This window comes from Mercenaria mercenaria, chromosome 16 (genome assembly GCF_021730395.1).
Source record: "Mercenaria mercenaria strain notata chromosome 16, MADL_Memer_1, whole genome shotgun sequence".
In the NCBI taxonomy this organism is placed as follows: Eukaryota; Metazoa; Mollusca; class Bivalvia; order Venerida; family Veneridae; genus Mercenaria; species Mercenaria mercenaria.
In genome coordinates, this window is record NC_069376.1 from 29,045,700 (window position 1) to 29,059,728 (window position 14,029).

The 14,029-nt window shown below is 35.0% G+C and overlaps 1 protein-coding gene across 1 annotated transcript in view; it reads right to left on the reverse strand.

The window, feature by feature from the left end:
- Positions 1 to 875: 875 nt before the first annotated feature.
- Positions 876 to 14,029, reverse strand: part of LOC128549565 (uncharacterized) — a 51,446-nt gene continuing 38,292 nt past the window's right edge. Inside the window, exons 16-19 of the mRNA XM_053526513.1 lie at positions 13,898 to 13,948; positions 11,837 to 12,136; positions 10,630 to 10,775; positions 876 to 5,407 (exon numbers count right to left, since the gene is read on the reverse strand). Coding sequence (XP_053382488.1) covers positions 5,234 to 5,407; positions 10,630 to 10,775; positions 11,837 to 12,136; positions 13,898 to 13,948 — 671 coding nt within the window. The 3' untranslated portion in view covers positions 876 to 5,233. The remainder of the gene's footprint in view (positions 5,408 to 10,629; positions 10,776 to 11,836; positions 12,137 to 13,897; positions 13,949 to 14,029) is intronic.

A 14,029-nucleotide genomic window follows, 5' to 3' on the forward strand; every position in this document is an offset into this window, starting at 1 on the left:
CATTTACTTGCTACGAGGTGCAGCAGGGAACATTTGTATTCTCCTGAAGTGCCATGGGAAATATTAGTATGCTTTGATGGCCTGGGAAAAAATTAGTATTGCTATTGATAAAACAGCAGCGGGAAACAATTTTTTGCCCTGATAGCATAGCATGGAAACAAAACTATTTTTAAAATTTATGACACAATGGGAAACCGATATTTGCATTGTTAGCAAAAATGGGGAAAAAATGATTATTTACTGCGATAGACAACAGGGGAAACAAGGTTTTTTTCTTTTTATACACAACAGGGGGAAAATGGTTATTTTTTTTGATTGCACACATGGAAACATGGTTATTTGCTTTTGATTGCCAGCATGGGGGGAAAAATGATTTTTGCTTTTTCTTCTATAGCACAATTTAAAGTATGTTTTTTTATTTTACAAACAGGAAAAAGAAAATTTGCTGCTGACAACACAGGGGAAAACCTGATTATTTGTGTGACGAGAACATGGGGAAACAGATTTTTTCGCTGATACACAAAATTGGGGGAAAATGTTATTGCTGCTGATTTCACAACATGGGGAAAATGGGGTTTTTGCTTTTGATACACAACAGGGGAAACATGGGGATTTGTTTGACTGCCACGGGGAAACTGGTTAGCTTTTTCTGCTGACCACAGCTGGGGAAAAAGCGATTTTTTTGCTGCGACAGCAAAACATAGGGAAACTGATTATTTTCTGCTGACGCACCGCATGGGAAAACCCATTTTTGCTGTGACAGCAAAAAATGGGAAAAATTATTTTCTGCTGAAGCACAACATGGGGAACATGATTATTTTTTGCCGATAGCACACAAGGGGCACACATCAATACGAAAAATGTTTATTTTTTTAGTTGATAGTACTGCACGGAAAAGCATGTTTATTTGCTGTCGATGATGATATACGAATTACATTTGTCACATTATTTGATATCACAGAGTTAAAACTTTATCACATAATTTCACAGAGATAACAATAAAAGACACAAGAAAGAACTTAATTGAAATTACCACAAGACACTGTGCAAACTGCCTGATATCTTGAAATAAAGGACAAAATAGCGTTACAATTAGTTCAAATTGTAAGTTATTTAAAGAAAAATTGTGCAAAGAATTAGCATAGACGAGATGTTCACCTATATAATCAGAGGCAGGTTTACTTTGATCCAGAATGCAATTGGTTTTGGTGAACCTCTTTTTCAACATAGTTATATTTAACACGGTCATGGCTATTACGGGACATATGTTGGTCCAGTCAATTTACTTTTAGTAATTTGCAGTCCCTTTGCCAAAAGCTGGGTCAATTCTGTAAACCAAAATAAGCATGTGTAGTCAAAAATGAAAATTATATGCGACTTTGCCAGAGACATAACCAATAGCTATTTTGTGTGCTGGTTTAGATATTAACATTGTTTCATACCAAACTTTATAATCTTTTATTACGCCTTAAATTATTCATCAGTTTCATAGAAAATCAACTTGATTCATTGTATGAAATCATGTCAAATATTTTTCTTGTCGTTTTAATCGCAACAATGATGAAGAAATGCTCCACTTAAAATAAACATTTAGCGGACGTCCTGGGCAGCTGTTAAAGAGATTTTTTGTTTGAAACAGTTGTTGACGTGCTGGGATTGATTGATGACAGTGCAGACTAGTTAGAACACCTAAAAAATAGAAAAAGTGTAGACTCCACACATCGCTTAACACGACAACAGCAAACAAGCTAAAACAAGCTAAACCTAAAAGCAAGCTTAGAAAACAGAGGAGAACATCTTTAATTAGTGTTTTTTTTTCATATCAAGGGCAATAAAGTTATTTGTAAAACAAATTTCATAAAGTGATAATTGAATTTTTATTTCTCTCATTTGCCTCAATCGCTTATTATGTGGACAGTGTTGATGTGTAAACATTTTAACCTACAAAAGTTTTACCAATGGGAAAAATCCTGTTTACTTGGAAACCAAGAGGCAAATATCGGTTCTTCCCAGGAAAGAGAGCTTCGCGTGTATCATTGCTTTACATCGGGAACATTAAAGAACCAGACTGTCTATTCGCAACGAGCTAGGCTAAGTTAGCCGTAAAGACCTGTATCTAAAAGGATTTATATCTCTCTGTTCTTGGGATCTTTGTCTCACTCTGTCCCTCTGGTCAGATCGTCCAGTATCTGTGATAGTAGAGGATGAACTCTGGGCTCTGAGCGGCAGCCTTTGCGCTATGTAAAGTGCCTTCGGACATTCTTATCAAGAAAATGGCCGTATAAAAATCTGGTAAAAACATATAATATAAATCCGAAAATGAAACTTAGTTCTGATAAGTTATTTCACAATATGAAATACAATGCACAGTCTGTATTAAAAGATAATTTGGAAGCATACAGAGCCTAATAATAACCTACTGGTTCGAGTCGTAAATTCGGCCACTTTTTGCGGGTTTTCATTAATATTTCTTTCGTTTTACAATTGATTTGTACAAAATTTCTACCATATGTGCTTTGATACAAGTAACATTGATTGTTATCATTAACGACCGTTTACGGTATGGTAAACAATACAACCGCGCTTAAAATAATAGACAGGTTAAGCCTCCACATTTTACCTTCTAGAGGTTGTAAATATTCGGCCACTTTTTAAACATAAAGTTGGTTGTATTTTCAACATTTTCTTCGAAATAAATCGATGCTACAGCCAAAATTGTTCTTTTTTCAACAAACTGCAATCAATTTTCAATAGCATAGCTCGTGGGAAATATCTGTCAACAGAAATTTAAAAAGCGTCTGTCATCCTTCTCACACCAGCATGACGTAGTTTAATTTTTACGTCACTGTTTGTCACACATTCTAGCATAAAACTGCTGTTCTTGTCACTTTTCGGGGGTGTTTCAACAGGAGAGTAAAGAGAATCTCTCGCTGACGTGCTATTATAACACCTTTCTATATATGCGTGTTCCGTGGAAAAGCATAAACGTATTACGGCCCCAAAACGGATAATTCATAAGGGAATGACGTCAACGTGAAAAAACAACGTAGCCAATGAAATTCAATGACGTTGAGGGACAATATATTCATTTTCTTGGTTTTAACGCGTTTAATGCTAGTTAGCGCATGTTATTTTTGTGTTATAAAGTTTAGATTTGAATTAACCCTTGCCGGGCCTCAGCATAAAACGAGAGCGTGAAATGACGTCACGAGACCCGCGAGACAAAATATTTGCTATTTAGAGTACACAAACTTTAGGGAAGGACAACTTTTTTTCTACTCACCTCAACTTAATGTTTTTTGCCGACTTTGTTGCTAACGCAAGTGCTTGTGATGACACAGATGCATTCTCAAGCATCTGGCTCGAAAAAAAGCTTTAAAGTGGGTGGCCGAATATTTACGACGTACATACAGATCGACCTGGCCGAGTTTACGACTCGAACCAGTACTCGAATTTATTGACTATATCCATGAGAGGTAATGAAATATGCAACACCTTAAAACCAGCATACGTGTGTAACGTTCACCAAAATTTCTAGAACTTTTGTTTAATTGAAAACCAGTGTGACGAAGTCTTCTCTGGGGTTATTTTATGATGGTAAAGACTTGTGTAGAATGTAAAAACATTCGACCAAGTAACAAATGAGAAACCAGCTTAAATATGCAAAATTTTCACTGAAATTTTATGTTTTAAAAATGACATGATTTTGTTAACGTTATGGGAACTGCTTTGTAAAGGCAAATTATAAATTACACAATTTTTTTCAATATGTGTATGTGGTTGAAAAACATTTTTGCTCTGCAGCTTATGAGACTCATTTGGGCAAGAAAAACTTTTGTTAAATTGACGTTGACGAAAGTGTGACAACAACAAATTAAAATGTAAACACAAAGTACGTGCAGACTAAATGCAAACACTTACAATGCAAAAAGCTCTTGCATACTAAAATATTACCAAAACTCCCACACTCATACTAAAACACTTGCTATACTTTAAGCACTCGTGTACTAGATCACCGGAAGTACTGAAAAACACATACCAAAACTAAGCGTTACGTCTTTAAAATACATTTCAAAATATTAGTAGTTTTAATCCAAAAATGTACATGAGCTCAACTCAACAGCTGACCACTCATGATTATTATAATAATTTTCATTATTATTTTTTTCTTCTCAAGAATGTCGAGAATGAATTAATTATAATAAAGATTATCATATTAGGCTTGCTCAAGAACGTTCCAAATGACTTAATCATAATAACAATCAATGTCTCTGTTTTACTCAAGATCGTTCCAAATGAATTAATCATAATAATAATCAATGTCTCTGTTTTGCTCAAGAACGTTCCGAATGAATTAATCATAAAAACAGTTACCATAACAGATTTGCTCAAGATCGTTCCAAATGAATTAATCATAATAACAATTAAGACATAGGCTTTGCTCAAGACCGTTCCAAATGAATTAATCGTGTTATTAGTAACAATTATTATATCAATTTTCCATCAATCGTAATAACAATTATCGTATCAGTTTTGCCCAAGAACGCTCAAAACGAATTACTTATAATAACAGTTATTATATTAGTTTTGCTCAAGAACGTTACAAAGGACTAATCATACAGTTTCTGGTTACCGAAATGATGGGTTACAGGTATACAATCAAAACTAAAAGCATTCCATTATTCCATGCGTCATTGAATAAAAATGGTAAAAAGGTTATTTAAAACATCGTCCCCTTAGACTGGCAAACAAGGAAATACTCGTTCAGGTTGTATACAAACGTATATTGGGTTGGTTATCTGATGTATTAAATAGAGTAGAAACGACGAATAGAGCCTTTATAATTTTACTTTAAAATGTTGCTCAAAACAAACAGAAAACCAAATTTGTGATTGAAACCGAGCTAAGGTATATCTGACTTCGACATAAATGTATGAACGAGACATTCAGCATTCTCTTTCCCGTTTCTTTGGTAGTCATTTATCGGGTTCGATATTGCCACAAACACAACAATTTTACAATATCATTACAATATAAGTTCATAGCACAACAAAATAAGATCTCGTTATTGACAAATTTATCAATAGTCTCAAAATGTAAAACATGGAAAAAAAAACAACAACAAAACTCACAAATATCACAAAACTAAATCAGTTGAATCAGCTAATATTGCATTATCAAATTAACATCGCCGTAAAGTAAGGTTCAGATTGTATTGACAGAAAGACGGACGTCAGGGCTGGAACACCTGCCGTAGATTTCCCATCAACATTCTGATGTCACGTGCTAGAGTTGTGAGATCTAGTAAGACCATGGTACACATCATTGCTACCAGGAATACCACGCCAACAATCCCGACGGCGGCGGCTTCTGTTCTGCCGTCTTTGGCGCTGCTTTTTGAGCGAATCTATACTCGAAAATGATAAAATCATTAAATAAGTATAGAACTGCATGAGGCAATACTCGAAAACTAGGAGTTAAAAGGGATTGTAAAAATAAAAAGTGACACAAGCCTATACTCGAAAATGATAAAATGATTAAATGAGCCGTGCCATGAGAAAACCAACATAGTGGGTGTGCGACCAGCATGGATCCAGACCAGCCTGCGCATCCGCGCAGTCTGGTCAGGATCCATGCTGTTCGCTAACAGTTTCTTCAATTCCAATAGGCTTTAAAAGCGAACAGCATGGAGCCTGACCAGACTGCGCGGATGCGCAGGCTGGTCTGGATCCATGCTGGTCGCAAACCCACTATGTTGATTTTCTCATGGCACGGCTCAAATTAATATGAAACAGCATGAGGCCATACTCGAAAATTAAGAGTTTAAAGAGATGTTATTAATAAAACGTGGCACTAGCCTATTCTTAAATATGATCAAATGATTAAATTAATATAAAATTGCATGAAACCATACTCGAAAACTAAGAGTTTAAAGAGATGCAGACACAAGCCTATACTCGAAATCGATAAATCATTAAATCAATATAAAATTGCACGAGCCAATACTCGAAAATTAAGATCTTAAAGAGATGAAACAAAAAGAAGTGACACAAACCTATACTCGGAAATAAAGAGTTCAAAGTGATCAATCTACGGAACTGTGACACGAACTTGTACCCGAAAGAATATTAAGCTAAAATAGATGGTCATGGTGATCCTTGATGGCTCAGATCTGGTAGAGAATCGCCAAAGAAAAAATGTTGCCTTACATTGTAAGCAGACATGCAAGACTGAACCACAAGGACTGGAACATTTGGTTATGGTTCATTTGATGTGAAAGTATTTTAGTTTTCAGTTTTTGAATACAAGGCCCCTAAAGGCATCTGCATGGCACAATAACAGTTTCTACAAAACAAGTCTCGAAACAGTTCAAACATATTTCAAATAATAATAATTCTATCTGAGCGTGACTAGACATGGGTAAATAAAAACTAAATATAAGTAAAATTTAATGTGAAGTTGAGCCGTGCCATGAGAAAACCAACATAGTGGGTTTGCGACCAGCATGGATCCTGACCAGACTGCGCGGGTGTACACACTCAAAAATATAATAAAACTCTTCCCCTACAGAGTGTTAAGCGTTGGTCGCTGGATTATGGCAAGAGTACTTTTTCCGGCGAAAATATTTTTCTTTCCAAAATTCGATGAAAGTGGGTGCTGAGAAAGTGACGGACAAATACTTTTGCACCTGGGTATAAGTTCCAATGCTCCTAATAATGTGTGGTTTGTTCTATTCGTCTTTAAAGAGTATACAGTAGTAAATAAAGTTACTTCATGTTCTAGATAGATTTAACAATCTGTAACACATAGCCAGGACAATTTTAAAAGAAAATGACTAGCCTAATGTTCTTAAATGATCTATCAACCACAAAAAAACACCAAGAAAAGTAGGTAAGAGGTCATGTATCTTCTAAGAGAGATTTGATTGTCTTATAGGTCAACACTTGTGGATATGAACACATGAGGAGTACTAAGGTATGATTATATTTCTATAAATGCAAAAAACAAAATCTTTTTGTATAGGTACATAATGAAATAAAAACAGGAACTGGCTTACATAAAATTTGAAAATGCCAGTTTATATATAATAACTGATAACCTGTGAGAAACAGTGGCTTTATCTAATGGTAGCAGCTTCATTTATGTAATAACAGTAGCTTTACTGCATGAAAAGGACCAAGTTTCAGCTGGACAAAATCATTTTCAAGGCTTTATGGCACTTCCACTAATGCGAGTTACTGCGGCAATTATTCTCAAAAATTGTTGTCGCGACTTTAAAGTTTTAACCATTTCTTCTTGTTTGAGCTTCTTTTGACCTATTTTTTTACTCCAGTTGGCAAGCAAAGAACACACCTATAGGCACTGTTAAATATACAAACTCCCAACTTGAGAGCTGTTACACATAGCCAGACCAAATTTTAAAAATAACTAGAACTGTCACAGGAGTGACTCATACCTCCACCATACGGTCTTGTCACAGAAGAATGGCAACCATAACAAATCTTAAAAATACTTTGGAGTACTTCATCCTGGGCTTCCACATATAAGTAATACTAGTATAATACTAGTATAGTTATACCAGTAAATATATTAAATCTCTAATATTAGAGATACACTAAAAGTGTATACAAAAATGTGTCTAACCGACCCATGTTACCACAGAAAAATGTTTTTATTTTTTACAAAGGACTTATAATAAAAAACTTAGAAAAATACCTAAAATATTGAAAATCTAAAAATAGGATTTCTAAAAATAGACTAATTCCTGGAATTTAAGGGGAAGAAACTCAGTACAAAAGTTAAAAAAAGGTTACTTCCCTTTAGCTCTAAGCCAATCAGAATGAGATATAGTGAAAATACATCAAAATTAACCTTAAATTCTAAGTAAAAGGGGACACAATTCAAGAAAAATTAGTGTCAGAGTTATGCACCTTGTGTCACATGATGTGGGTGATGAGGTGGAACATCTATTTTAAGTCTGAATCAAATCCATTCAGTAGTAACTGAGATATAGTGAAAATACATCAAAATTAACCTTAAATTCTAAGTAAAAAGGGGCATAATTCATGAAAAATTGGTGACGGAGTTATGCACCTTGTGTCACATGATGTGGGTGATGAGGTGGAACATCTATTTTAAGTTTGAATCAAATCTATTTTGTAATGATTGAGATATAGTGAAATTACATCAAAATCAACCTTAAATTTAAAGTAAAAGGGGACATAATTCATAAAAAATTTATGTCAGAGTTAAGCACCTTATGTCACATCATCTGGGTGATGAGGTGAAACAACTATTTTAAGTTTTAATCAAATCCATTTAGTAATAACTGAAATATAGTGAAAATACAACAAAATTAACCTAAACTTCTAAGTAAAAGGGGACATAATTCATGAAAACTTGGTGTCAGAGTTATGCACCTTGTGTCACATGACGTGGGTGATGAGGTGGAACATTTATTTTAAGTTTGAATCAAATCCATTCAGTAGTAACTGAGATATAGTGAAAATACATCAAAATCAACCTTAAATTCTAAGTAAAAAGGGGCATAATTCATTAAAAATGGTGTCAGAGTTATGCTACTTGGGTCACATGATTTGGGTGATGAGGTGGAACATCTATTTTAAGTTTGAATCAAATCCATTTAGTAATAACTGAGATATAGTGAAAATACAACAAAATTAACCTTAAACTCTAAGTAAAAGGGGACATAATTCATGAAAACTTGGTGTCAAGAGTTATGCACCTTGTGTCACATGATGTGGGTGATAAGGTGGAACATGCATTTTAAGTTTGAATCAAATCCATTTGGTAATAACTGAGATAATAGATTTCGGGACGCGACGGACGGGACGCGACGGGACGCGACAAAACTGACTCCTATATACCCCGCTCAAACATGTTTGGTGGGGGTATAATTACTAGCCTTATGTTCATAAAAATGACCTATAAACCACAAAAACACACCCGCAATAAGAAGGGGTCAATTATCTTTTAAGAGAGACTTTTGTCTGCCAAGTCAACACTACGGAATTTCTTTCAAACTGATAGCTAAAATAAGGGTATGAACACAGTTGCAATCAGGTTTGTTTATACATTTGTATTTCTATAAATGCAAAATATATCCTTGAAAATGTACCAAGGTATCAAGTATACATGTAGGTCCATAACGTTATAAAAACAGGAACTAGTTTACATTAAACATGAAAATGCCACTTCAACTGGGGAAAAAATGAGGATTATTTCTTTCAGCCATTATCCGAAGTGCTGCCTGATTACCATTTTAGTACTATTACACCTAAAATAAGAGTAAGGCTTTCCTATAGCTGTAACGGAAAACAAAGAACATATCCGATTTTTGTAAATATGGCCGTTTACATTAATATGTTGAAAAAAAAAATTGTGCAATGACGAGGTTTTCATAATTTGCATTACACTAATGGTTATATTTACAGTATAATTACTGTTTATGAGGTGAGGGACCTCCAGAATATAGCAAAAATTAAAACCCTCTCGGAAGTTTCTGCTTTTACAGTAGTTCAAATAAACCTTTTTATAAAGTTACAGTTATCCACTCAAAGAGACAGTGTTGACATTTTCTAAAGTCTCGTTCACTCACTGTTTTACATTGAAATAAACATGATAACAGTGTGTGCACCATTTAACATTGTGTAGAGACTTACCCTAAGCCTTCTTTACACAAGGGAAACAATCTATTTATATAGTGGAATTGTTGAGTGAACACCGTTTGTTAATCCTAATCCTGTACCTATTAGATCAGTGCAAAGGAAAAGTAACCTGTCTATGTTAAATGCCATGCATGATAACACAGTTATGCATCTATCAGTCCTGAAATTGATTTCTTTTATTTTGTCATATTTCTAGATATTTTCCCATACTTTGACGTATATGTATGGTTAGTTGAGATTGTTCTCTTTCCAGCAGTAGCCTTACCAACATGTTTCACCTTGTGAAATTCTGTGGATTTGACTCTTTTAAAAAAACCGTCTGTTTGTTGACAAATTTCATCACAGAAAATGTCCCACTTTTCCCAGGGCAATCAATTATTTGATCTTTACATAGTTTTGTATTCAAGTTGTTAATCAAAGTGGCAAGTATGCATGCTTTTTCCATGCCTAGAGGTAAAAAGTGCATAGTTTGCATGAGGTTCTAGGTCAATAGCCACCTAAGCCTATCATAGAGTCTAAGCGGAGTTGTCTCCATTTTTCCAAATATTTTACCCGGGATCATTTTTTTTTCAGCTCAAATAACTCTTTTTCATGAAATGATATTTTAATAATTGTTTGTCCTTGTATTTTGAGGCAGGTAACTACACATATATCTAATATAGAAAGCTCCTACTTGAAGTTTGTATTTTTAGTTACAATGCCTTCATTGTGTTTCTCATAAAGCCTTTAAGTTATTCAAAACATGAATAGATACACTAAAAGTTCTTCGAAATCTATAAGAAATAGTAACTTTCATTTCAGATTATGGTTTAATACAGTTTGAGACACACTGAGTTACTAAACTATTACTTTTTTCGCTTTCTATCTGAACTTTTAACTGGCATAAAGAAAACGAAAAAAATCACCCAGAACACAGAGGAAGAAAAATATTTAATCATACCACTGCGCTTAGCGTGTTTTTGGTCACTTTGAGTTTTTCTTGAATCTCGATAACAACAGCCTTTAGTTCCTCTGCTGTGTAGTTTTTCGGCGGGTTGACCCAGCCACAGGGACACACACAGTCAGTTGAACACGTCTCTACTGGAGCTTGAAATAAAACAGTAAACAGTATTCTTTTTCTGTAATCTTTAAAGATACTCAACGACCATCTTTCACTTACTGAGTACTCTAGATATCTACTTGAAATGTAGAAACTACTCAAAACTTAATGTTTTATGAACAAAGGAATCTGTATTCAGATTCCTTAATTTCACTTCAAACCCCCCATTTTTACGCTCTTTTTTGACAGCTGTTTTTAACTTTTTGTTATATTTTCTGGCCCTTTGGAATCATAGAGTACATTGGTTTCTAGGTTTCAACCGTTTTAGAATTCCGCTTAAGCCGGTGCTATGGCGGCATGAGGGGTGTTGCATATTCCATTACCTCTCATTAATAGACTCAATCACACCGTGTCTGTTATTACTAGTATGTTGCTAACTTGCATTCTCTGCTTTCAAAGGATCTTGTCACATATTTTGTTTACTAAATATATGCATTAAGTGTGTATGTAGGGCTACATTCATAATCAAACTTATAGAGTTTTCTTGCGAGACGTAGGATATAAAAAGTTCAATTAAGATGAAAGGTATGGTGGCATATTTCTGCCAACCATATTTCCTCCATTTAATTGTGTCGTTGACTTTCTTTCAAATGCTACTTGTTCAGCTTTACATGTAGCAAGCGGAGGGAATATGTCTGTTATCTATATACGTATTTAATATGTTCGGACCTCCCGTCTTAAAAAAGTCTATTTTTAGCTTTCTGACTAACAGGTTGCCGCTTATTTATTGCAGTCGTGGATACTTAAAGCAGTTTTGTTCTGTTAAAATAATTATATGATTAAAAGGATTTTTCCCACTTGCCAGACAATAACTGGATATGGGACATTTTTGAAAAAAAAACGGCACGGTAAAAGTTGTTTAAAATTTGCAACACAGTACGAACCATGGTCAACTTTAAGAATATACCAAAAGCAAATGTTGTTGCTGTTTGTATATATGGTATCGTATTACTACAGAGGATTCCGTATTTTAAGAATGCCATGTGACTATTCTAAATAAACCAATCAAATCTTTTGAGACATATTTATTTTGTTTTGTACAACAAACCTGCCGCTATACCAGACTCCCCAGGGGCTCCAGTTGTTGTAGGCGTTTCTGGTAATACAACACTGTCTCCAGCATTTGCCATAGGTTGGTATGATGGAGCAGATCCAAGGGGTATTATTGCATTCGGATGTGACGCTGGAGGGCTCATACCATTCGCCATACCATTATCAATAGTGATACTGCTCTCTTCACCGTCAGCTGGACTACTTCCGGATCCACTTCCGGTTCCGGTACCTGTGTTGGATGGACAGGTTATCGTCGATGTAGTTAGAGAGAGATTTATGGCTGACGAACTTGGTGCTGAAAAATATATAAAATGCGAAATAAAGGGCTGGGAAGTGCATATTCTATCTGGCAAATTTACATGTATTTCTTTTTGCACAATATAGCGAAAAATGTAATCATTATCTCAGTTCATATTGAGATATACATTCTGGCTTTGAGAAAGATTTTTTTTTTCATTTATGTAATCACGGCGAAACATATAAATCTACATGGACAGTTACAATATTTGCACCAACTCACAACATTTAGCCTGTACATAAGCTCCAAGTCTTAAAACACACTGAATACAATTGCTGAAACAGCTTTTGTACATGTTTTTTAAGTAAAAGAAACAGCCAGTGAAGTGAAATTTTCGTCACTGAGATACCAATATTGAAGGACTTTCTTTATGATGAAGATTTCTCTTTATAGCCTCTATCCGACTTTTTTTATTACTTTTTAGGCAGAGCTATAAATAGACCAGCTTCTTAATAATCTGAAATTTCACAAATATTGCGCATGCGTATATTCTTCATGATATAAGTCTTAGAAAATAATGTGTGTGATTGGTAGAAAAGGAACGATAACGTGCCACAGTTTTTTTTACACTTGTTTCTTAGCAATGAAAATAAAGTTTGCATTACGGATGATTTGTAAAAAAAAAGCAAATGCAAAAAAAAAAAGATATATGTGCCGTGCCATGAGAAAACCAACATAGTGGGTTTGCGACCAGCATGGATCCAGACCAGCCTGCGCATCCGCGCAGTCTGGTCAGGATCCATGCTGTTCGCTAACAGTTTCTCTAATTGCAATAGGCTTTGAAAGCGAACAGCATGGATCCTGACCAGACTGCGTGGATGCGCTGGCTGGTCTGGATCCATGCTGGTCGCAAACCCACTATGTTGGTTTTCTCATGGCGCGGCTCAATTATAATTTTATAAGCCCTTTTCAGAAAGAACTTTGTATCAATGAGGCAAAACATATTTTTGTATCTATTTGTGCATGTCCATAAAAAGCTGTACGAATGACAACATATACATACAAATGTACTTCGAAAATGAAAGATTTCTAAACTATCAATCTGACAACGATAATATATGATATTAAGCAACATATGAGCCGCGCCATGAGAAAACCAACATAGTGGGTTTGCGACCAGCATGGATCCAGACCAGCCTGCGCATCCGCGTAGTCTGGTCAGGATCCATGCTGTTCGCTAACGTTTTCTCTAATTGCAATACACTTTGAAAGCGAACAGCATGGATCCTGACCAGACTGCACGGATGCGCAGGCTGGTCTGGATCCATGCTGGTCGCAAACACACTATGTTGGTTTTCCCATGGCACGGCTCATGTATTCTTAAATATAAGGATATTCTGTATTCAGAGGATGTTTAATTGTTTCAGTGTAAGATCAAAAAAAATTCTGAGTGCACACCATATGCAATATTTTCATAATTAACGCAGTCACGAGTGATTCAAATGTAAAATTTGGTGTTCACAAATGAAATATATTTCGATCTTACATGAAAAACAAAGAAATTTCCTTTATATTGCATGTTTTGACAAAATTTACCAATTTTTCAATTTCTTACTAATGAAAAATATATTTGATCTATTAATCTTTGATATTTCGATAATTCACTGAAAAACATAAAAAGGCATGCTCACGTTTTGATCGTCTTTTTCGTAAAGAAAGCAGTAGAACGAAAGCAGTAAAGAAGAGCCGACTACATGTACAACGGTTTTTAAATAATGTTAATGTTACGACAAAATAAGCTACTAAATGAAGACTTACGAGTTGTTCCATTAGCGCAATCTTCGTTGAAACTTCCATCAATATCAGCATCTGAAAATTATGATTTGAGCCACACCATGAGAAAAGCAACATAGGTCGTTTGCGACCAGCATGGATCCAGACCAGCCTGCG